General features: G+C 43.5%; 2 protein-coding genes and 1 long non-coding RNA gene across 4 annotated transcripts in view; 2 read left to right on the top strand and 1 right to left on the bottom strand.

The window, feature by feature from the left end:
* The first annotated feature begins 6,314 nt into the window (after window positions 1-6,314).
* LOC144464110 (uncharacterized) lies at window positions 6,315-12,750 on the top strand. The gene is made up of 3 exons (XR_013491912.1): window positions 6,315-6,375; window positions 9,269-9,313; window positions 12,671-12,750. It is a non-coding gene; the product is annotated as an uncharacterized LOC144464110 (long non-coding RNA).
* edem2 (ER degradation enhancer, mannosidase alpha-like 2) lies at window positions 10,707-19,795 on the bottom strand. The gene is made up of 11 exons (XM_033629542.2): window positions 19,662-19,795; window positions 18,109-18,219; window positions 17,451-17,490; window positions 17,147-17,252; window positions 16,920-17,045; window positions 15,739-15,950; window positions 13,546-13,687; window positions 13,312-13,436; window positions 13,047-13,191; window positions 12,688-12,809; window positions 10,707-12,112 (listed from the first exon to the last, which is right to left on the bottom strand). The coding sequence occupies exons 1-11, from the start codon at window positions 19,751-19,753 to the stop codon at window positions 11,630-11,632; spliced, it is 1,704 nt and encodes a 567-aa protein (XP_033485433.1). The 5' UTR covers window positions 19,754-19,795; the 3' UTR covers window positions 10,707-11,629.
* LOC144464108 (C-type mannose receptor 2-like) overlaps window positions 19,720-25,472 on the top strand; it is a 35,265-nt gene continuing 29,512 nt past the window's right edge. For both annotated transcript variants that reach the window (XM_078169719.1, XM_078169720.1), the window contains exon 1: window positions 19,720-19,850. The gene's annotated coding sequence lies outside the window, so the exon portion shown is untranslated. The remainder of the gene's footprint in view (window positions 19,851-25,472) is intronic.

The following is a 25,472-nucleotide window of genomic DNA, read 5'->3' on the forward strand; positions in this document are numbered from 1 at the left end:
CAGCCCATGTGAGTCTGTTGTCATTGACTGGCTGCTAATGGCTAACAGATGAGACTGTGTGTGTGTGTGTGTGTGTGTGTGTGTGCGCAGGGTGTGGACCCTCTTCAGAGTATGATTAGTTCGGGGACCTTGAGCCAAATGCTAACATTATGCAACATCTGAGCAGACCTGCGTATAGTGTAACATTGGCCGTGTGTGTGTGTCAGTATGTGTGTGTGTGTGTGTGTGTGTGTATGTCCCATTATCACCATCATCATCATCATCATCTGTTCCTGGACCTGTCGGCACTGCACGTGCTCGGTGATGATGTCATGGGTACAGGAAGTTGACCACTCCTTGGAGACGACGTCAGTCCTTCACAGCCTGCAGGAGCCTCACCCAGTGCTCAGAGACCTGAGGGTACTGGTTTCACTGGGGGTCTTACTGGGTTCATTGTTTTTTACTGTTGTGGCATGGCGTCACTGCTCTGATGTATGTCAGTGTTCTTACTGGTCAGACTGGGTTAACTGGTTAAAAACGATCCAAACTATCTCTCTAACGTAACTGACAAGTTGCAAAAAATGTTGATACTGGAAGAATCAGCTAAATGCTTACAGACAACATTTTTCATTTCTTTACGACATCAATGGATCAAAAAGCGATGCCAATATGAACGCTTTGCCGCCACTAGACAGCTGGGCCCTGATCACACAGGACGCATTTTGCAGGTTGTAAAATGCGAGGCGCGCTGCATTACCTTTTTTTTTTTTTTTTTTTTGATCTGTGTGGGTACGTGAGACCCTAAAAAAGAGGCTGGATCATGGGGAGTACCACCAGTTGGTCCAGGAGCTTCTCCTCCATCATGGACGTTTACAGGCAGATTTTAGGATGACTCAGGGGCAGTTTGACAACCTGCTGTCTATCGTCAGGCCGTATAGCTCTGGGTATCCAGCAACCACTACCACCAGTTTCTCCTCCATTGTTTACCAACTGTAAACTTGTTGTCATGACCACCACAGAAGACCCGCCTCTCAAATCATCCAATTGGACAATGGGGAAAAGGCGGAGGTGACGTGGGGCCTTTTTCCAGTCTGAGTTGAAGTTTTTTCAACTCGAGGTGGCAAAAACGCCAGGCGCTTAGAGCGCAGAAACGTGAGGCGTGTCACAATGGAAAAACAGTGAGCAAAAAGCTTCATTCTCATTAAAATCAATAACAAAAGGCGCCTCCAGCTGCTAAAACACGTCTTCTGTGATCAGGGCCTTATCCTGCTAACAAAAGGCAAACTTGTAAAACACGATCTGCCCATAGAGACTACAGTATTCGTTTTGTGCCTTCACACCGGTGATAGCCGTGGCCGTCTATTCGTCCTTCCCTTCTCGTGAACACAATATCTCAAGAACGCCTTGAGAGAATTTCTTCACATTTGGCACAAATGTCCACTTGGACTCAAAGATGAGACCAATTTATCTTTATAACGTAGGACGCTTCAAGCTGCCTCTCTGCCAGCTCTGCTAGATTTGTGATAAATTTAGGCTCTGAACCTTTGGTGGTGCTTTCTGCCCTTGGCTTGGACGGTGGTGGCTTGTGGCTGCAGGTCATCCTCAGGACGAGAAAATCAACTGACCAGTCTGTAAAGTCTCCTCCTGCTGACTTCTAGCTAGCTTCTAGCTAGCCAGGTAGAGGTTTTCAAATATAAACATCTTTAACATCATCTGTTACAGATGGAAATAAAAAAGGCCAGCTGATTTAACATCCTGCTCTCCATCATACAGACGTTTATCAGGGACTGTAATATCCCTCAATTCACCGAAACTTGGCAAAATCCTGCACGGCGCCATTCAACCAGGTATTTTCTATATGTCCGACAGAGCAGAGACGATAGAGAGCTGAGCGAAGGAGAGGAGGAGTGTGCTTTATGGTGAATAAGGACTGGTGTGTTGGTGTAAATATGAGGTGCTCTCGGCCTAGCTGTGGATAACTGCTGTAACATTGCACCGTGCAGAGGCGACTGCAGTACAGTCGCGGCATATTTCCTCCCCTTGCATCTCTCTCTTGTGTCTCACAGGGGCTGAGCTACGATGCAAGGAAGAGACACAGGCGAAGGAAATGTGGATGTCAGATAAGATAATGAAGCCAGTGTGCTCTCCTCCCACTCACCTGCCATCCTTTAACCATCCACCAGATGGACCTCCTTTCCAGTCCTGATCACCTGACATCCCCTCCCACCTACACACCTGTTCAGCCCTGCAGGTACCTGAACCTCCCCGCCTACACTCACCTGTTTCCACTTTCCCTCATCAGTCCTTCAGTTCCAGCCTTTTTTCAGACACGTCTTGCCTGTTTGTTAAAGTTGCCATGAGCTTCTTGCTGGTGTTTTCTAGCTTGTGCTTCCAGAAACCTGGATTCTGAAGATGTGTCCAGAGCACATGCTACACTGTCGGGGAGAATCAGCAGCTCCTGCACAGACGAGAGCACGACTGGCGTGAGTATTTACAAATTTAATAACTTTAGAAGTAAAAGTCAGCAGGATCCTGTATATGATCCTGTTCAGGGGACGCACCAGTTATAAACATTACATTAAAATGTGATAAGCTAAGCTCCCCAGTGAATACTTGCTGGACCTGAGGCTGCAGTTTTTCCTTCTTAGTAAATATTCTTGGAGCAGTGACGTTTCTCCAAGGACCAGCTGGGAGGAGACACGGGAAAATCCCACTGGGACTGAAGCTCCCACACCACAGTTAATTAAAAGAGACACGGACATGTAGAACGGAAGCTCCTCCTGTCTGGGAACAGAGTCAAAATTAATGATCTAACTGTAAAGACGTCAGAAGACTGAAAAAGTCTGCAATGATTTAGAGTGATGGCTCCTCTGATGACACCTGGAGACAGCGTATCTTTCTTCTTCTCACTTCAGTTCATTGCATCTCAAAGGAACCGTCAAAGATTTTGGGAAACACACTGGGAACTACCCACTGGTCCGACATCCCATTGTTCCGACCATATTAAACCCATTGTTCCGAAGTCCCATTGTCCCGAAATCATCATGAAGCCCTGTGGTTAAGGTCTGGTTAGGTTTAGGTACAAAAACCACTTGTTTAGGGTCAGGAAAAGATCATGGTGTGGGTTAAAATGAAAAAGAAAGTGACAAACTCATAAGCTGTGAGCCTGCTCCGCCTCAAGCCTTTCCCAGCTGACCCAGAGCCGGTCGCCGCGCACCATCAAGGCAGAAATACGCCTGCCGGGAGCCGTTCAGCACCGCGGACATTTGGACTAATGGGCTGTCGGACCAATGACGTGGACCCAACACGCTTTTTCTCTTTCTTTTTGAGAGTGAGATCTTCAGATTGATACCAGTCTCATGTCTGTGTATAAACTGTGGAGCTGGAGTCAGGACGTGGTTAGCCTAGCTTAGCATAAAGACTGGAAGCAGGGGGAAACTGCTAGCCTGGCTCTGTCCAAAGCACAAAAATGCACCTAAAAAAAGATTCAAGCACCTGCAGCTGTAACACAGCTCACAGGAGGGCGGGTCTGCAGCAGGTGTCACAAACACATGGTTCAAATTTACCTTTGAACTCGTCTAAAGGAATTTAGAAGTCTCTTTAATTGGAGATAAAAACTCAGAGAGTTGAAGCAGAGCTGCAGTAAATCCCCTCTGACTGACTTCACTCCTGCAGGAAACAGAGCAGCTGAGGCAGATTGCATCACCACATGTTCCTCTTACTGTTATTATAGCTCAGAGTGGAGAGCAGAGAGCTAACAGGCGGGACTGCAGGCTTTGTTTAAACAACACTTTGCAAAAATAAATGTTTGCAAAGTGTTTTACAGAGCCCCAAAAACTGAAACACAGAATAATTATTAACAAAAATTAAAATTAACTTTAGACAAAGGTGAAAAGGAAGAACAAGAACTGTGCCTGTTTGTGCAGCAAATTGCAAGTGTGAAGACGGAAAATCTTGATTCCTTGCTATGGAATATTGTACAGAGGTTGCAGTTTGAATTAAAGAACTGAAAGTAGTTAAAGTGTCAGCTGAGGTTGATGCAGTGAGTCTGAGTTGTCAGGTTGTTTGCTGTAAATAGTTAAACTAAGCCTGTCGGCGTTACAGATCAGAAGTACAGAGAGTTGTTGACTAGAGATGATGCGCCGTCTCGTGGCGGTCACTTCCTGTCAGCGTTACAGATCAGAAGCACAGAGAGTTGTTGACTAGAGATGATACACCGTCTCATGGTGGTCAGGCATGACATGCTTGACGGTTAACACAATAGTGTTGTCCCCTTGTGTGACATACGTGTCAGCAGTGCTTTATAAACAATAACAATGGCATTGACGTTTCAACAACAATTCATTTAGCGTCCCTGTTATATGGCGGCTGATCTCGTCCTCTGCATGGAGGTTAAGGAGCTCCTGAACCTCATTGTTTTCACAACTTGTGGACATTTTTTTCTGTTGTTCTTTTTCTTTGAGTTAGCTGCTAACTGCTACTTTTTAAATCTCTCACTGTGGGTCGCAGGCATTATGCATCGTCAAAATATGACACCCATGCCGCCCATGATCCCATACTGCTGGCTGTCCTGTTTATACAGATTTCTTTCTAGCGCTGTCACTACCTCTGCTGCCAGCGTAAAGGCGAGACAACTCTGTCCACGGTTGTACCTTTTTCTTTAGTTTTTACTGAATATTTGAAGGCAAACTGTAATGGTTACCCAGTGATTGGGTGAGAGGCAGGGTTCACCCTGGACAGGTCACCAGACTATCACAGGGCTGACACATAGAGACAGACAACCATTCACACTCACATTCACACCTACGGACAATTTAGAGTCACCAATTAACCTGCATGTCTTTGGACTGTGGGAAGAAGCTGGAGCACCTGGAGGAAACCAACACTGACACGGGGAGAACATGCACAGAAGGCTCCCCCACGGGGGTTCGAAACAGAAACCCTCTTGCTGTGAGGTGACAGTGCTAACCACTGAACCACCATACTGTTATATTAAAATATTATTAAACAGAAACCTTGAGGGAAATCCAAGGCCTCATAAAACATGTGGGTCTTCAGCTTAGATTTAAACATGTCTACAGAGGGGGAGCACTATTCCAAAGATTCAGGGCAGCGACTGCGACGCACAATATCCCTTCCCCTTAGTCTCTATCTGGAGCCGGGAGCAACTGGTCTGAGGATCTGAGGGTACTTGACCAGTAACCAGTGCAGGGACCCCAGTACAGGTGTGGTGAGGTCTGTTGTCCGTGTATCGGTTAGAAGTCTATCAGCAGTGTTTCGTACCAACTGCAAGCGAGATAAGGAGGACTGGCTTACAGAGCATTACAGTGATCCAAACCAGAGGAGATCAGGGCATTCATGACTTTCTTCAGGTCATTAAACATAGGATCAGTTTAAATGTGACAATATTTCTGGCAAAAACAACCTTTCACAAGAGTGTAAAGAGTAAAGTGACATTAGAATATAATAAAACAGGTTAGCATTATAGTGGAGTGGAGAAGAGTGGAGCAGAGAGAAAGGAGGTCGAGGTATCTAATCTGTTTTAAAGACTTGTTTGGACTGAACTCAAGTATACACTCACAGCAGTTAGTCATGATGCAGTCATCAATACAGACAGATCCAGAGACACACCCTGAGAGGAGGAGGAGGGGGAGCTGAAGGAAAGGAGGTGAAATGAGCCGATACAGCCAATAAAGGAAGGAATAAGGGATGGAGTTTTGGGATGAAGGGAAAGTGAAAGGGGGTAGAAGGAGAGGTATGGACGTAAAGAAAGGCAGGAAAAGCCAAAGACATGCAGGGAATTGGATTATGGAGTTTGGTATTGAGGGAGGGTAGAGAGGCGAAAGGAACAGAGGGATGGAGGGAAAGTATAAATGTGAAACAGAAAGGATACAAGGAAGAAGAGGGGAAGGAGGAAAAAAGGGCATAAGGAAGGAAGGAGGAAGAAGACATTGTAAAAAGGAAGAAAAAAAGAGAAAAAAGGTAGGACTGAAAGAAAAGAAGGGCATGAAAAGAATGAGAAAGAGAAGAAAAAACACAAACATTTTTAAGAGACAAAAGAGAATTGAGGGGAGGAGGAGTGATGGAGGAGCAATGAAAAGGTCAAATAAAAGAGACGAACCCCACCCAGAGAGAGAGGGGTGGGTGAAGAGGGGGAAGGATGGAGGGAATAAGAGGAGAGGGGAGCAGGAGAGAGGAGAAAAGATGAGGTAGATGAGAAGGGAGAGAGGGAGGGGAGAGGAGGAGAGAGGGAGTCCCACCCTGAATGACGGAGGAGGGGATTTCTGCTGAAGCTAAATGACAAACAGAACCAGAGTCAGAACTGAACCCACACTGTGAGAACACTTCACCACAAGTTCAAGTCCTGAAGGCAAAAACCTCACAAAGTAAAAGTCGGTATGTTTCAGTAAAATGTTTCAATTTCTGTTTCTGGATTAATATTCCTGCTGCATTTATGTTTTATTTTACTGCTGTAGATGTTTCAGGTTGAGATCATTTTAACTCCTTTTAGACCCTTTAAGGGCCGACGTCACGATGACATCATGTTGTTACCTGGAGGTGCAGCTGCCTCTCCCCCACAGGGCTGTAGGCTCCATAGGAGTGTTAAAATGTGTTTGTCTTGTTGTGTTATTGGGAGCCAGAATAGAAGGAATCATGGCTCAAAACCAGCCGCCACTGCCCGTCAACAAAAACAAAGACAACTATGGTTAAATGTGATAAGACCAAAGGACTGGACGGAGGCCATCATCAAAAATGCTCACATGTGCAGCGCACACTTCATATCAGGTTAGGGACAAAGTATTTCCTGTTGTAGGGATGAATAAGGTTATGTGTATTAAGGGTTATCATGTCCACCTCATCAGAAACTGGGGAGGGATTAAGAGGAATATTGGATTTCTCTGCAACGCTAACTTTTTAGCACATTAGCTAACGTTAGCTTCCATAGCAAAACAAACAAGTGTGGTCCTCCTTTGTAAGATTGGCTTCCTGTGACATCATCCATCCACTGAGTGAGAGCATACGGGTCGGCCAGTCTTTTCCCGTTGGTCAGTGTTTACTTATTCCAGTAACACTGGCGGTCCCGGAGAGTGAGTGACCTGACATGGTGCGTTGGTAAATTCAGTCTGACGCTCTACACTAAAATGAGAGCCCTGTTGGTGGAAGAAACGCAGCGTTATATTTCTACATGAATGAACCAACGGTTAAGTTAATCACACATTCACTCCGCTCGGCGCTCTGCTGCTCCGTCTCCACAGACACAGTGTCCAGAGTGCGCTCTGCCACTCTGAGAGTGCGCTGCTCTGGATAACCCAACGCTACATTCAGACAGCGCTCCCAATTTATCAACGCTCCAGTTTGTGTCAGAGTGCGCTCCCACACTCACAATGAGTGTTTCTGAACGCACCACTCACATCCTCTTCCTCCATCGTCTAAAACAAGACAACACAACTTGTTAGCTAGCGCTAGCTAATGTCTGTGGAGAACCGTTTTGCCTCCAGCTAAGCCCCGCCCACCACAAAACATCATCTGTCCACATAGCATTTTCAGTGCTGGCATCTTATTTCAGTTGTTCTCAATGAGGAGCAGCAGCATGCAGCCGGCTGGAGAAAAAGCGCAGCGCCCAGCGTTTTTCAGAGTGCTCCACGTTTTCTGTGCGGCCACTCCGACAGCTTTACGTTGAAAATCTCTGAACTTTTCCAAAAGGTAATGTTACTGCTGCTTCTTTAGCCAGGCTACTAGCTAACCCAGTGGTTCCCAACTGAGTGTTCGCCATTGAGTCCAGATTTCTCCTCAGTCATTAGTTCAAGGTCCGCAAGTTAAACACATTCAGTGTCATATGTGTTCGGCCATGTTGTTGAGCTGGTTTTCTGTCTCTGTCAAGTAGCTGTCCATCAGTCACTCTCTCTACAGCAGGAAACACTTCACTTCAAAATAAAGTTCTGTGCCAAAAATATCATTGAACTTCAAAATAAAGTGTTTTTTAACAAACTTGAAACGTTCGCGTGTCACTTTCAGTCCAATCAGAAAGGACCCTCGAGCCACTTTTGGGCCATGACCCACCAGTTGGGAACCACTGGAGTGACTGTCACAATAAAAACAGATAAGCTCATCTTTTGGTAGCATCCGGCGCACACTGGATGTTGCTGGTGAGTGTTGTGCTTTTATCACGGTTAGCTCTGTAAGTTTTAAGTTACCTGCGTTATGCTACCCGGCTAATGTTGGAGTCAAGATATTGCCATAGAAACAAAACCAATCATTAAAAAACGCACCGCCAGCAGAGTTTCTAGCTTCCTGGTTTACTTTCATGGTATGCAGCTCACTGAACAAGTGCAGTAGTGTTTCTCCTGTTGGCCCCGCCCACCAGTTCCCACGGGGCTTACAGACTTTACATTGTGATGACATCACGGGTTTATACATCACTTTTCTCTGCCTGATAATTGACCTTGTTTACAGTTGGAGGTGTCAACAGTTTGACAGATGTCTCTTTTATAATGGTGGTCTATGGGGAAAATGCTTTCTGGACTGCAGGAGATATTTTCGCTGCAATACCGTGAGTGGCCACTGGGAAAAATTGACTGCAAAGCTGAGCAGCAGACAGTCCTTCATGGGCCCACTTTTGAAAACCTGCACCTGCAAAGCTCAGTACCAGAACCGGCCTGTTACCCTTCATTATGTCTCGGTCAGAGCCGCATTCGTTAATAAGAGTCCTGTGACTGAAAACATCACTGCCCCAAAAGTGGTATTCTGGACAGCCCTAGTTTTGAATAGTTTTGCTGTCGTTAAACGTGGACCCCTGTGATCCCATTTTTCAAGAATTCTCTCTGTTTTTGGATTCTTCGTTCACAGTGGAGGCAAGAAACACATTTTCTTAATGAATTCAAGTTCAACACAGGGTGACTCATTAAAATACAATCTTTTGGAGGATGAAGTATTCCTGCGAGTAGCCCTACAGTACTTTAGTCATTGTACTTAATTAGTCGTAGCGTCTCTGTTGTTGTTGTTTCTGAGGCTCACCCCTGAGTGACCTGACTCACTCGCCTTCACTCTAAACTGTGTGGTTGTAAATGGTCTGTAATTAACACCAGTGGTTCGGAGTCCTTTCAGCTTGTTTGGGAGCACAACAGCTGGAGAGATGGACGCAAGCCAAGAGAAACCAAAGACTCGAATTAATTATAACTTTATATTAATACTGCTTTTAAGGCTCTGATCGTTATCTCTCAGACTGCTGCTTGTGTCAAACACAAAGAGCCTTTCATTATTAATGTGTTTGTTTCCTGTCTCCCTGCAGATGCTGCACAGTATTACAGACACAGAGGACACTTTAATCTCACAGGTGAGGAGCTCATTTTTCTTAAACCATTCGTTTCCTTATCATGTAGCTTTTAACTGGCAGTAGTCTCACAACAGCGGCTCCAAACTGGTCCAGATTTCTCTTTCATCATCAGTTCAAGGTCCACACAGTTTATTATATTCAGCGTCAAACTTGTGTTTGGTCGTCACGCAAGTTTGCTGTCTCTGTCACGTAGCTGTCTGTTATTCACTCACGCTACAACAAGAAATAGCACTTCAAAATAAAAGCTCTGCGCTGGAAATTCACTGCACTTCAAAATATTTTCGAAGTTTTCACCTTCGTGAGTCACTTGCAGTCGGTGACCCACCAGTTAGGAACCACTGTATTACAAGTCACCTGAACGACATTAATTCTGGCTGCACGTGTAGAGTGATTTAAGTGGGAGAATTAGTTTTGTTCTTCAGGTATTGATCTTTCGGTGAGAGGACACAGAAATATTTCATCCTTCTCATGAAAAGTATGAATTTCAAAATTTTTTTGCCATCTAACAAGCCCCCCAAAACTGCCTATGGAGGTCCCTGCAGGATCCTGACCCCAGGTTGAGAACCACAGGGGCAGGGAGGTTAAAAAGAGGAGAAGTCGTGGCATCATATTGTTGGGGTACGACACATGCACAGGGCTCAACAGCTGCTCAGAATGCATTTTACATGAAGAGTAAAGATATGGGTGAGAATTACATTTTATTTATATATATATATATGTAATTATTAAAAAGATCTTTGATAAAAGACAATTAACAAATACTTTATATAAGTGTACCAAAAGTTGTGTCAGGCCAAGCGCCCCCACAGAGCACCTGAGCGACACCATCCCTGTATCTCTAGCATCATTCACTAAAAACCTCCAACATCACTGCTCCAGTTGATGTGCATGTGTCAAACCCGGAGCTCTCTCAGGGTCAGAGACAGTGAGTGTCACAGCTCTGCACAGATGTAGCTGATGATGGATAAACACTTCGGTGCTGCTTAGAGTTGATATACTGCCCCCTCCTGGCAGCTCCAAACAATTACACAACTGCAGCTTCATGTACAGAACACACTGACATCATGATGGTGTTTTATTGAGACACACACAGGTCTGCATCTCAGTGTGTGTGTGTGTGTGTGTGTGTGTGTGTGTGTGGGGGGGGGGGGGGGGGGGGGGGGGGGTAAATTCTGCATTTAAGTGTAGATGTTTATTCTTGACATTGAGCTCAGTTATTCGAGGTCTATTGTAATTCTTCTTTTTAGCTTTTTCTAATTCAAATTCATATCTATATTTTATTATAAAATAATTTCATTTTCACAACTTCCTCTTTTCTTCAGTCTTCAGTATGAACTCAACAGCCACACACTGACCATAAACAAATATGACAAATCAAACAAACAACACAACATTTCTAATAAATAAAAATATATTTCACCTTCAGTTTAAATTAAAGCAACAGAGTGAAAATCACAGTTCTGGGTTCACTCGTCCTGAGTGCAACAACAAAAAACCAAAAGAACCTGTTATCCCTAAACTGGACTGAAACTGGTTTGGAAACTGAATCTTCAAAACTCCAGCTGACATGTTCAAACGTCCTGGTGGCGGACGATGAAATACGCCTGATTGTTTCAGTTCCTAACGCCCACAACACGCCGCCTGCGTGAGCAGCTGAGATGCAACCTCACCGAAATGCTGCTGCTTGTACAGGAGCGATGTTCACACTGACAGTGTTTGCTGCTGCAGAGCTGCCTGCTGCTGTAACAATGATATTTCCACAGTTAAAAGTCGTCACTTCAGTCAGTCATAGAGCTGTGCAGCCAAACTATTGTCAAGAACGCGATCCTGCAAATATTTCACAAAAAAGCCTTGTGTCAAGAAATGAAGGGATTCTGTCATAGAAACGCAGTCTTTTATTTTGAAATGGAGACAGGAAGTGTTGAGTTAAAAGAAGTATTTATGTTTTTGTCTGTGACAGATATAAATATTGAAACTGTAATGAGGTGGTATAATGTCAATATGATCATCAAAAGATCTTTTTCACCGTCTATTTTTGCTGAAGCTGTTCGCATCACATGGGAAAATAGGCAAGACTCTTATTCTCTAGATTTGCCGCCGCAGCAGCCACGCCACGCCATGCCTTGCCACGCCACGTGGTGGCAGAAAAAAAAGAAAAACCTAGGTTCTGCGACGCACGCAGGCTGCTCACTCAGGCTGTGTGTTCTGGGCGTAATGTGTTATAAAAACATGTTTTCTAAATGACAACAAAAAACAACAGTTTCAGTGACTGAATGATGTCATCAAGTATTACAGGTCACGTGACTCGGGCAGGCGTCAGGTGTTGTCAGTGAAAACTTGTCCCAGGATGGAGAGTCGGGCGCTGAACGGCTGGACGGGGCAGGACAGCAGGGGGGGTGTCCTCTTCTCACCTGGTTTTAGAGCGATGCTGTCTGATTGGCTGGGGGGAGGGCCTTCTGTCTGTTTGTCAGGCGGCTTTGATTTGCTGCTGGACTTCTCCGTGGGCTGTGATAGGCTGAGCAGGATGTCCCGGAGCTCCTGGCGGTCCTGGGCATGGCGGCTGCAGCAGTAGAGCGCCGCGGGGTCGAGAGGGTGAGCCTCCGTGTTGAAGATGAATCCCCCCGCCCCTAAAACACACTGCCCCCCCTCGCCTCCTTCCTCCCAGGACCCATCCCCCTCCGCCCCCCCGCCGTGCAGGAAGTGGGTGGGGTCAAAGAGCAAGTAGAGGTACTTGATGGTTTCAGCCAGAAAGAAAGACTCCATCCTGTTGTCCAGCTGGTGATCTCGCAGGTCTTTAACCTGCAGGGAGATGACTGAATTTAAATATCTAAATATTATCACTACTGTTTCCATTTTTTCTTCTTTTATTATAATTTTCATGTATTTTTTGTTTTGTTTCACACGAGTCGTAATTTCATACTTAAGACTCTGAAAGGATTCTATGACAAACTGTGTATTTAAAAATGTATTTATGGAGCTTAAACAATAAATCAATTGGCTGATTGACAGAAAATTAATGACCAATGACGCACCAAATAACATCATTTTTTGGAGACACCTGGAAGCCGCCCACCTCAGCTGCACTTCAAAAAATTTCTTTACTTTTGTCTCTGTTGAAGCTCCAGTGTAGGAATTTGGGGAATATATTAACATATAGATCCAAACTAGGGGCCTGCTGACAGACATCTGCTGTGTCTGTAATATAATCTATGGATAAAAACACCATACCATCCCACCTCAAAAAATCTTAACTATCCCTTTTATACCAGCATGGCGTGTTGTAGATGAGTTCTTATTTAATGACCACAACAGCTTCAGACTAAAGTTTGGTCTCTTTGCCTCTAAACAATGTTTCAGACTCAGACGGATCTTACGCTGGCGTATCCGCAGGGCGTCTTGGTGATCTTCTCGATGGACTCCAGAGCGTCGAGGCCCAGCTGGAGGTAGGTGTGGTCACCTGTCGCCCTGAACAGGTACATGGCGCTCTCTATCAACTCTGGAATACATGAACACACAAAGAAACACTTTGTATTCACAGCCAGGGAGCGAGTTACTCAACGATCAGCTGCTACAAACAGCACAGTCTTCCTGTCCTCCAAAATAAAAGCCAAGAGTTTGAAATGATTTATGTGACGCCTTTTAATGACTCAACCAGCAGCACTTTGTTCAGCCTGTAACATTCTGTCTTTGTGTGCTGATCTGTTTCTGTGTGGTTGCAGGTCGGTGGACTGACCTGGTCTCAGTGGGTATCCCTCTCTCTTGTCCACAGTGTAACCCTGAGGGATGCTGTAAAACTCTGGCAGACCTCCAAACTGTCTCCACACTGAGTAATAGTTCTGGAAAGTTCTCACTGCGCTGTCCAGGTTCCCCAGGAGAGACTGAAACAAACACACACACACACACACACACACACACACACACACACACACACACAGATGATGTTAGTGTGTATTTGGGATTGTTGGCAGCCTTCAGTGAGGTTTTGTGTGTTTCTGTACCTGCAGGCCGGGCCAGAACGCCTCCAGAGACTGGAAAACAGGCATGGAGACGGTTCCTTTATGCATCTGGACCCACAGGTACCAGTCGTCAAATCGGGTGTAGTTCTGAATGGCTCGATCGTACTCTGAGGATTCAGACTGATGTAAATTAACATTCATTTTATGCACTCATCATCGCAGCTAGACAGGGTTTGATATTCGCTCTCTGTTAACAGCGTGCAGGCAGAGCGTTACCAAGGAACATGTTGAGCAGCTCCTCGTCCTGCAGCATGATGGCTCCTTTCACCAGATACTCAAAGTAGGAGTCGACCCCAGCTCCGATGCCGGCGTCTTGAGCCACCCACTTCTTAGACAAGATGTCAATGTGGTTACCCACCTGGACAGACAGACAGAGGAGGACAGACATTAGAGAGATGCAGGTCACTGAATGTTTTTTGGACCATTTCTGCATTTTCTCTTGTTTTAGAGCCACTTCCTCATTCCAAAAAACTCAGATCTATATTCCTTATTATGTCTTAACATCCTTTTACTTTATACTCTGTTGATGTTATACTCTGTCCTTGTAGGACACTTTAATGTTACTGCAGATCGGAGTTTAAAAGACAGTATATATATATATATATATATATATATATATATACACACAACATTATATACAATATCTTAGATGTTCAATGTGTAAGATTTCAGGGGATTTAGTGGCATCTCGCAGTGAAGATTACAGATTGTAACCAGCTGAAACTTCTCCTGGTTAGAATTTCGTCAGCGTTCATTGTTCAGGACGTTTTAACCGGGAGCTGAATAATCCTCAGAGGCATTTTCTTCTCTAAAACAAACAGAGCAGCTGATTTAAACCAGGAGAAACACTGAATAAATCAGTTTCATTTTACAAATCATTGTTTCTTTTATGCTGTTTGGCACGCTGCAGAATTATCCGCAGAGCTCTCCTCTTCTCGGACCAGCTGATTTTAAAACACTAAGTAAAATAGTTTTTCTGACACTGCTCATCGTGGAGGGGCTTCTAACCACAATGGCTGACATGAAAGCGCTAATGTCCCTATCTAGAGTCAGTGTTTGGTTTGTCTGTTCTGGGCTACTGTACAAACATGGCAGTGTAACATGGCGATCTCTGTAGGCGAGGACCTGCTCCCTGTGGAGATAAACAGCTAATAATGAAAACACAACAGTTTTTTGGCTGCAAAGCGCGACAATTTTCTATGGCACGCTGCCCGCTTGCTTTCGGCGTCTGTTCACACTGGACACGGCGCAGCGGCGAGTGCTCTGGCCAGCTGGCAATCTGCAGTGAAAGTTTTAAGGTCTGGCCTTGTTTCTCTGTGAGCCACGAGTGAATCTGACAAGAAAACACACTGATAATCTACTTTAAACAGTATGAAGGATATATTAGATATGATATCAATGATCTGACCTTGATAAATGATATGCATCCCATAATTCCACATATTTGTCAGTTGTGTCTAAACACAGAGACGAGCAGAGTGGGAGCTCTACGTGTGACTGAAACAGAGCAGAGAGCAGAACCTCTCGCTGACCAGCAGCTACGCCACAATTAACAAATCACGGCACTTCCACATTTTAAAAATGCCTGTTTTACTACTCAAATACAAATTCTACTCCCATGAATTACACAGCTGCTTACTAGTGAAACTTGAGACATAATTTTGGTTACAATGCAATGTTATTTCATCTATAAACTGTCTCTGGTCTGAAAAAAAAAAAACAGACCTTAGACTGCAGTGATTGACCAGTTAGAAGATTAATGATAGATACTGGATGTATTTAACATGTACACTCAAACAAATAACAGCATGTGATGGATCCTGTAAGATCCTGCAGACTGACGGTCTGCTGTTCACAAAGGGTAGAGACAGCTGATTTTATACCTACAATAATAACAATGATAATAATGAGAGTGATAATAAAAATAATAACGATAATAATAATAAATTGATAATGATAATGGCAATATAATTATAATAATCAAATGCAATATATACCCTACAAGCAATTCTCTAAATAAAGACCTGAACACACCTAAACGTTTTCTGCGTTCCTTTTGTTCTATTTATGTCTGTATCTGTCTGTCTGCGATTTATGATCACTAGTGCAAACACGTCATTCCTCTATAGACGTAATAAAAGGAGCGAGTGGCACTGAACCAAGATGGCCGCCGTGTAGGCGCGTCGCTCCAATCGGCAGCAGCAGTCAACGCGGCGTCTATGTATATATGTCTATGGGCGTTACGACCTGTAAATCAGAAGTTTTGTTTATCAATGGCATTTATCTGCTTCATGTACTGCTGAAATGTGATTACTGTAAACTAAAAGGCTGTGTGTGTGTGAAGAAGAGGAAAAACAGGTGTTTCCATGGTTACTGAGATAAAAGCAGACAGACAGGTGGACTAGTTACCAGTCCGATGTCAGATCTGGTCTTCCACAGGGCTCTCAGGGCCTGGCGAGCTACGTTCTCAAACGTTGCGTCTCCTGTTAGTCTACTCAGCGTGGCAAACTCCAGGATGAAGGTTCCCACGCCGGCGGTGCACGTGACGGGTGTTTCAGTGGGACTGACGCCGTTCAGCAGGTTCACAGTACCGTACGGCATGCCGGTGGGAGTCTGGAATGCTGAAATCATATTTACAACAGAGATTTAAGGTGTAATCCTGACTGGTGCCCATTGTTCTGACTTCGTTAATAGTGTTACACCCGCCCCAACAGTCCTACGTTGCAAACACAGCCAGCATGGTGAGGAGGGGGTTTGTCACCTGGCGTGGCGTGTGTCTGTGTAGGAGCCTGAATGAATACTCCATGAAGTATCTGATGACATGGTTTCATCAATGTTATCATAGCTTTTTGGTACACAGCAGCTACCGTATTTGCAATACATGTCTGAAACAGTGAGGCGCTAGAGTGTTGTGTTTGAATGCAATACATGATTTCAACGTTAGACGGGAGACATTCCTACACACTGTGGCTTTAAGTTCATAGTGGCATCTTCAAATTGTATTTCCTGTCCGACTAACAGTCCAAAAGCCAAACATATTTAGTTTACTGAGATGAGAAAAAAACATGTAATTCTCACTTTAGAAAATCAAATGTTTGGCATTTGCACATGATAAATAATACAAATAAATAATAATTATTCTTTTAGAATAGTTGCTGATTAATTTTATAACCAAGTGATTAATCAGCCCATCTTGGTTGTTCATGATTATTAGCTGAATAAATGTAAACACGACTTGAGTTTTTAGATGTTAACCTGTCTGTTGTTGCTGAATCAGTGAAATGAGGATTTTCTTCACACCCACTTTGTACAGTATTTATTTACACTTGTGCACACTGAAGGAATCGAGACTTCTGCTTCCTGCTGTCAAACTGGGACTGCAACAGATGTCGTGTCTCAGTGAGCACACACACACACACACACACACACACACACACAGCCCCCTGTCTGACTGCAGAGTAGTTTGCATTTAGTTTGGTTTGGTAGCACATAGGCAGATTAAACTGTACGTCTGGACTGATACAGTATAATTGTGTATTCTGTGAGTGAGTGTGTGTGTGTGTGTGTGTGTGTGTGTGTGTGTGTGTTACCAGGCAGCAGTTTCCTGGCAGCGTCCTCAGCCATCCTCAGCAGCGGCCCTGAACAGGGCCAACCAGGCTCCAGCTCCATCCCTGCTCTACCTGCCAACAGGTGAGCTGACAGCAGACCGCCCACCACTACACACACACACACACACACACACACACACAGGGCAGTTAGATAACTGAACACAATCAGGAGAGCTCTCTGAGACACCTCCTCAGCTCCTCCTCCGTACCTCTGATGTTGGTTTCAAACACCGAGGCGTTGACGTCGATGTCAAAGTCCACCGTGTCCTGGAGGAGCGACGCCACACGCTGAAACTCTGTATGATTTCCCAAAACCTTCAGAGATACACATTGAAATTATACCTGAACGCAGCACGACTTGTCAACATCCACAGGACAAGAACTTAACCTTCTTCTCTGCCAATAATCACGTGATCATAGGTGTTTACAGTGTCATAGCTCCGCTGGAATAATTCCTAAATTGCAAATTTTATTCGTGTTTTGACATTTTCTAAAATTATTCTCAGGTCTTACCAGCAGAGTGTCGAGAGCGTCAATCAGAGTGAGTGAGAAACTGTTGAGAAAGATGGAGATGGTTTATTATCGGCCGAGGTACAGAAACTCCACAACAGATGAAAAGATGCTGACGTTACAAAAAATCAGAAGTTACAGCAAAGGAATGAACAGTTGAAAAAAACATGAATTGTTTCTTTAACTTCAACAAAAAATCTTTCTTATAAAATTTTGCCAAATTTTCAAGCTGTAAAAACAGAAATGATCATTGGATTTTCAAATTTGTGACAGTGCTTGGGCAAACAGTGTGCCACGAAATGCTTCCATCAGAAATTAAATAAAAAAAACAACAAAACAAAACAAATCAGAGCTCAAAATATTGATATTTCATTAAAATCATTTTATTTTTCAAATTTGGCAAAAAAAATTAAACTGTTTGCACGACAAGAATGCAAAACTGAGTCTTTTTTCAGCTCCAGGATTTCATCTTCATCTTTTAACTTTAACAAAGAGTCAGTTTTAAATATCTAATGACTCACTGATGGAGGAGGAGGGTCGTAGGTTTTCCTTCAGTCACTCAGGGAGGCTCAAACACCAGCGACCCTCCTCCTCTCATAAGTAAGGAACAGTCCTTTAATTTTTCAGTGTGCTGCACCAAAACACGATGATGTCACCTTACCTGCCCCAGGTGTCCTGTCCGTCACAGGTGAGTGGGCGGAGCTCATCATAGGGGAATGCGTTGTCAAGGTAACTGTTGTAGGCATGGTAGAACATAGATTTGATGCGCTGTCTGAAAAATGAAGCCGATTACAGAGAGGACAGAGGTTACTGAAATAAACCTACGATCATGTTTATTCCAACTCATTTACATTTGTCCAGATTGATTTTCCCTGTTGCCTGTGTTCTGGTATCGTGTGTTGTCCTGTTGTGCTGTTTCTAACGGTGGAAATGTTGTCGCTTCAGGGAACAGATGTGCCTTTATTGTATTTTATTTTATCGTAAAAAGGACTAATGAATAAAAAATAAAAGGACTTCTCACATCTGCCAAGAGACAATTTACTCTCAAAACTTTACATGAGGTAAAACGTAGCTTGACTCAACGGTTCAGTGAGTGTGTGAGATTTAAGGAGATTTAGTGGCGTCATGTTGTGCAGACTGCAAATCACAACCAGCTGAAACTTCTCCTGGTTATAATTCCTTCAGTGTTCATTGCTCAGCAGCTGAATCGTCCACAGAGGTCTCTTCCTCTCTCAAACAAACCAGGAGACTTAAACACTGAATAAAGACGTTTTACAATTTAAAACAAAAGTGTTTTTCTGACACTGCTCGTCGTGGAGGAGATTCTACCCACAATGGCTGACATGGAAAAAAGTAAACCAAAAAAGTAAACACTACAGTGACAATATTTGCCTATAGCGCATCAGTGGGATTGTTATTTTGGTCATGACAGATGTGCGATAATTTCCCTCAAAATACGATAATTTTGAGTCTCTGGTACGATAATCTTACATTTCCCACCTGGCAACGCTGATGTAGATATAAACAGCTAATGCTAAGCTAACAAAAACATAATGATTATTTTCAGGTGATTATACACTTAAGAAACCATACTTATTATATTATATTCCATTTCTGCTGATGTATCCGCCTGAATCCGACACTGGAGCTTTTAATGACCAGTTTGCAGATAAAAGTCTTGAATGAATCACGTCATCTTTTCAGTAACTGTGGGAAACAGCCTCATTGAGCTAACCCTAGCTTATGTCTGTAGACACCTGTTTTACCTCCTAAGCCCCGGCCACCAAAAAACCTCACAGCGTCTACGAGCAGTAACAGGGTCCGTACAGGTAGAGAGGCGGAGCGGTGATGACAGGTGTGTTCAGACGGACAGTGCGTGAGAAAGAATGTGTTTCTGGACCAGTGCAGCGTGTCGACATGTTCTGACGGAAACCCAAAACACAGGTATGAACCTGGATGTGAGCAGAATATGGGACCTTTAAAAACCCCCCGGGATCAGTTGCATCGTCACAAAGCTGAGAACAGGCTGACAGTCTGACACCATGACAGGCTAACGTCACATCCTGCACGTGACGCCTTCATACTTTACTTTAAATCCAGCCTGAGTGCAGCACCTGCAGCTCACACTCATCACTGTGTGCTGTTTGTACATTTACTGCAGTGAAGTATCTGATTACTTCTTCTCTCAGGTGTGTGTCGGTGTCTCTCTGTTACCTGACAGCAGCCATCTCCTCCTCCGTGAACTGACGCGCCGTCACATCGCTCAGCAGCCACACAAACAGCGTCACGCACACGGGAGCGCGCATGGAGGGGCACGAGGAGACCCGGGAGCGAGCCACAGGTGAACACAGATGCAGAAAGTCCGATGAAACACAGAGCGGTGAAGGAAACACACGAGCACAGGTAAGTTTCTGGTTGTGTTGTGTCAACTGTCAGGAAATGAACAATGTGCGCATGCGCCGTCCGGCGAGCTGACGAGCAGACGAACCTGGGCTGCGTTCAAGAACAATACAGTATTTTAAAGCAACGTTATCAGTGTATACTAAACCTGTAAAACTCCACCGAACAAACTGAGGGTAACGTTACCGTACGAGAATAAACATTATGTGACAGCGGTTCGCTGCTGTCCTGGCGGTAAAGAACTCTTACCGACATATTCTTTTTGCTTGTTTGACGATTTGACAGAAATTAAAGAAGCTGCGTTCAACAACAAACCGTTCATAAACGTTTCGTTAGGCTCGTTAGAGACGAAGCTCCCCCTGCCTGGAAAGTGGACGAGATGATTATTATTAATATCCTTATTTATTTATTTATTTTAACTTGTATTTAGAATGTACATAACAAAACAGGGACAGTTTCACAAAACTTTTTTTGTGATCACATTTTTATTTTATATTAAAGAAAGATATATATGAGTAAACCATTAAAATAAAATGATATTAATAAACATCTACATCATCAAATCTATCTATACGTATATGTGTATATATATTATATACATACAAATCTCCACATAAATAAAAAGTAAATAATAATAATAATATTAATTGTAATAATAATAATAATAATAAAAATTAAAACAAAAAAATATATATCTATTAAAGTACAAAACGTAAACTCAGGAATCAAACAGCAATGGTGGAAAGGACATTGCAGCAACCAAATATAAACATAAAACAAAAAAGGAGTCAAACCGAAAATCAGACACGTAAAGTGTAACAGCCTTATGGTCCTTTTTGTTTTTCCGTAATTTTCTGCGATCTAAAGCAATTGGCAAAATTACACGAGAACACAGTGAATGAGGGAGAGCTTCTGTTCCATTACAAGTATAGTTATGATATTTGCCTGTAATAATCACAAGGCTGACATTATCAGAAATGTTTGTATCCAAGTTGTCCATAAAATAAATAATATTGTAGGTAAATTGAGGTGTTGTCCATTTTCAGAGACAGCCAATTATGGATTTCAGACCAGAACAAAGTGACATGTGAACATCTGAAGAATAGATGTTCAACAGATTCAGCTTCTGAAGAGCAAAAGACACATGGATCAAAAGCAAATTTAAATCTTTTGTGCAGAAAGTTACCAACAGGGAATATTGCTGATAATATTTCAAAATGATTCTTTTACTTTAGGAACAACAGAGCAAGATATATAAAAAGAGCAGGGCTGTCTCTTTAAGGGGACCTCTTTGTCATCATGCACAGAGTATGAATTAAGGTCACCAAAATTTACTTCATTAAGAACCAGGCTTATTAATTTGTTGTCATATTTTTTATCCAAAAAAATGTAACATGTTTAGTTAAATTAGTTGGCATTTAGCAGATTTAGGCGCCAGATTAGCTTTCCTAAGAAACCTGAATGACTTATTTAAATCAACTTAATACAAAACTGGAAACTATTGTTCTGTGAATCAATAAAATATCAAACCAATGCGCACCACCTCTGCCCACTTTACGCATCGCATCCCCAAACTGCACGTCATTTTTGTTTAATTTAATTATCAGAGCTGCGGTGTGGGAGACGTGAACATTATTTCAAATTGGGTTTTGGTTTACAGAAGTCCTGCATCAAAATATACCTGAAGTACTAAAAGTAAAAGTACTCATATGCAGAATTGCCAATTTCAGAACAAAGTGTATTATGTTATTAAATTATAATTATTGATGGATTAATGTGTTGATCACTTTAATGTTGCAGCTGGAAAATGCTCATTTTAATTACTTTACATACTGTCGAGGAGCTTGTTAATATTTCATCTGGGATCAGTAAAGTTTTATCCAACTCTTTTCTCCCTCTCACCTGGGGGTCATGTCATTCTGGCAGCAGGGTGAGCGAACCAAACCAAACCAGACCAGATGGCTGATGGAATAGCTTGTTATGTTCAACATAAAAGGTTTACAGTGCCTCAGTGTTATTTTAACTTCATGGAAACTGTTCAAGGCAGCACGGTGTGGTGGTTAGCACTGTCGCCTCACAGCAAGAGGGTTCCTGGTTCGATTGGTGACTCTAAATTGTCCGTAGGTGTGAATGTGAGTGTGAATGGTTGTCTGTCTCTATGTGTCAGCCCTGTGTTAGTCTGGTGACCTGTCCAGGGTGAACCCTGCCTCTCGCCCAATGTCAGCTGGGATAGGCTCCACCCCCCACCCCCTGTGATCTTCAAGAGGATAAGCAGCTCGAAAATGGATGGATGAAAACTGTTCAGATGCACCAGTTATTTGCATATTAGTCAAAACAGAGTTCACTTCCTCTTTTGCAAAAACATGTTTGGTATCATTTTGTTGGACCACAGCCACAAACCAATAGTGACCACCAGCTGTACTGAATGATAATTAGGGAGCGACATGAATAAATAAAGCTTCATTCTGCAGTGGCTGTGTTTTTCCACACTTAAATTATGAGTGTTGATAAATTCAAACATGGAGGAGTAAAACAAGAAAATATGACAAAGTATTTTTATATAGCCTGAACAAACAGCAGGACTCACTTTAATAGCCCCATCACACACACACACACTCTCTGACGTAACACCAACACTGCCTAGTCGGATCAGGCCTAAAGAAACAGTTCCATCAGTCTGGGTTTCTTCTCTTTGTGTCCCATAATTTAACCACAGCTTTCCAACCTGCCAACTGTAAAATGATCTGAATTCTGATTAATACATTTTTTACATACTTGAAAATATTTGGGGTGAATATTGAGCCAGACTAAAGCTGCGTTCATACTCCTTCATCATAACATTGCACGCTGATCTTTGACCCTCTTCCTCATATATGTGTTACCTTGGAGATAATACAAAACGCCATTCCACAAGCTCTCCAGAGACGGAGGTCAACCCTGAGAGCTCTGCTGTTGTTACTTTGCAATGTGTGTAGTTTTAACTTTTAAGTAATAACTGTATACACTGTAGATTCTAACATGCTGTCTGAAGCCCAGTTCAGACAGAGGGTGATTCCTACCGACTTTGGTGAACTCCTGACTTTCACTCTAGTGCCACCATGAGGGTGACATTTGTGGTTGTGACTGAAATATCTTTATAACAAATCAAATGTCATGACATTTACAAAAGATATTCAAGGTCCCAAGATTATACATTCTAACAACTTTGATGAGTGTTCCCCCACTCCCAAAAGGGGGAGTGTGGCACCCGAGCTGCCTCACTGCGCGACTCCAAATGGAATGGTTGTGACATCTATTGTTGTCATGGTACCAAAATTGGGACCCACTGTACGATACCAGTGAAAGTATCACGGTTCTGAGTAGTATCATGATACCACAGCAAAAATGAGGCAGATGTTCCTTTTGTCATTTATAAAAAGATAAATCTCTTTTCTATAATACATCAATGATATTTCAATGGAATAAATTACTTAATGACTTATTCATACTTCAAAAACAGCATCAATAAGTGATTAACATAGGGGGGATCAAAATAAAATAAATAAATAAAATAAAAATCAACCAGCCACCCTCCTCCCCTGACAAGTAAAGAACAGTCCCTAAAGTGTGGTGAGGTTTGTGGACTGTTACCTGCCACAAAGAGAGAAATGTCAACGGCTCATTTCTCCTCTGACACGTCACATATTGTGTGCCGCCACGGCTCGGCTGTTCAGGTACTTTTGGGCAGTCATGACACCAAGAAGAGGAAATTACTGGACCTGGAGTCGGACTTCTCTGTCGCCGGTAAGCCTTTATGTTGCGGCGTGGAGCACTTTGGCCGCAGTATTTGACTGCCGTATCCTGTCTGTGACCCCGGTTCAACCGACAACCTGCAGGATTCAACTTTCCTTTCTGCTGCTGGTTGAATCTTTACTCGCACAGCATACTGAATGATTTGTTTTGCTCAGACAAAACTATTTTTAGTCCCAAATGCGAGTAAAATGCTCGCACATAGAGCTCTGTGGAAAACAAATCACTGCCGACAAGTAAAAAGAAATAAATAATAACTTTCACTGCTCAAAGATACTCACATGTCTGACCACTACAGCAGCATATTGAGTGGCAGGTGGCCAGCGTGCGCCGTTATTGACCAGCGTGCGCCATTACATGGACACTCACCCTCTTGCGATAGGACTTTGAACTATCATATGTACTGTGGAGTTTTAGTACCGCGGTCTACCAGTATACCCTGCAACTCTAGTGACATCAGCCAATACTGTATGTAGCCTAGTTTTTAGATGCGAAAAGTTCTAGACCCATACAAATTAGTTCCGGAATGCACCAGGGCCTTTTCTGAAAAGATCCTGGTATGTGTTCCAGTACGTTCCGGCTCAAATTAAGCACTGCCAGTATCTCACTATCACTATCTCATTCAGATTTTAAGCTACAAATTATATTGATTGTCTCATGGTGGACACTCAATGTCAACGTTCCAGATCAGAAGTACAGAGAGTTGTTGACTAGAGATGATACACCGTCTTAGCGTGGTCACTTCCTGTGAACCGGCAGGTGTTTAGAACATTGCAGAACGGCGCATTGCACGTAGTCTCCTGTTTCAACTTGTCTCCTGACGAATCTTTGGCCTGAGGATCATGAATGTCTGTACCAAAGCACCACAATCCATCCAGTTGCTGTTGTGATGCGTCAGTCTGGACCAAAGACCAATCAACTGTGCCATCCCTAGAGCTACGCTGCTAGCATGGCTAAAAGTTACGGGAACAGAAAACAACAAAAATCTCAATAACAAAATCTAATGTCCTTATAAAGTATGTTATGTGTTGCTTTTTGTCCTTTATGTTTCTTCAATACAACTATAAATAATAGTATGTAGATGTTGACACTGCTTTCAGCACGTGAGTTGCTCTTCAGAGTCAGCTGCAACATTCAAATCAACCTGTGTTTGCATAAAGTTTGAGGAAGTATACAGATCCTTCACTTCACTGGAAATGTGTCTGTAGCTAAATTTGGAACAATGCATCTCTTCTCTCTGTATGAGAGGAATGGTTTTTGTACATGGTCCCTGAAAATGAATGTAATAAACTAAAGTCCTCAGAGAATCATCACCTTAACGCGGTGGAGGAGTTTGAGTGTCCCTGTGAACCTGGAAGCTGTGTTGTTTGGGGCTAATAGCCCCTGGCAGGGTCTCCCAAGGCAAAGTGGTCCCAGGGGAGGGACCAGACTAAGAGCGATTCAGAGACCTTCGATGAAGTGGACCACTCAGGAGAAGTGTAACTAGCCCGGTATGGGGAAACCGGGGCCTCCTCCTGGAGCCAGACCCGGGGGGAGAGCTCACCAGCGAGCGTCTGGTGGCCGGGCCTTGGACCATGGGGCGCAGGTCGGGCTCAGCCCGAAGTAATAACATGGAGCTGTTGCCCTGTGGGTCCACCGCCAGCAGGGATAGAAATCGGGGTCCTGTGCATTGTGTGCTGGGCGGGGCCCATGGCCTGCCAATCCCCGGTGTCGCAGACTGGCTTTTGGTACGTGGAATGTCACCTCTGTGGTGGGAAAGGAGCCGGAGCTGGTGTGGGAGGTGGAGCGGTACCGACTAGATATAGTTGGGCTCACCCACACGCACAGCACTGGTTC

This window comes from Epinephelus lanceolatus, chromosome 8 (genome assembly GCF_041903045.1).
Source record: "Epinephelus lanceolatus isolate andai-2023 chromosome 8, ASM4190304v1, whole genome shotgun sequence".
NCBI lineage: Eukaryota > Metazoa > Chordata > Actinopteri > Perciformes > Serranidae > Epinephelus > Epinephelus lanceolatus.

What these genes read in the sequence shown, in the direction of transcription:
- edem2 (XM_033629542.2), bottom strand. Translation starts at nt 19,753, where the DNA reads ATGCGCGCTCCCGTGTGCGTGACGCTGTTTGTGTGGCTGCTGAGCGAT. An exon ending in ACGCTCTCGACACTCTGCTG is followed by an intron (nt 17,253 to 17,450) that starts GTAAGACCTGAG and finishes GTATCTCTGAAG; the next exon opens with GTTTTGGGAAATCATACAGA. An exon ending in CCAGATCTGACATCGGACTG is followed by an intron (nt 13,688 to 15,738) that starts GTAACTAGTCCA and finishes CTGTCTGTCCAG; the next exon opens with GTGGGTAACCACATTGACAT.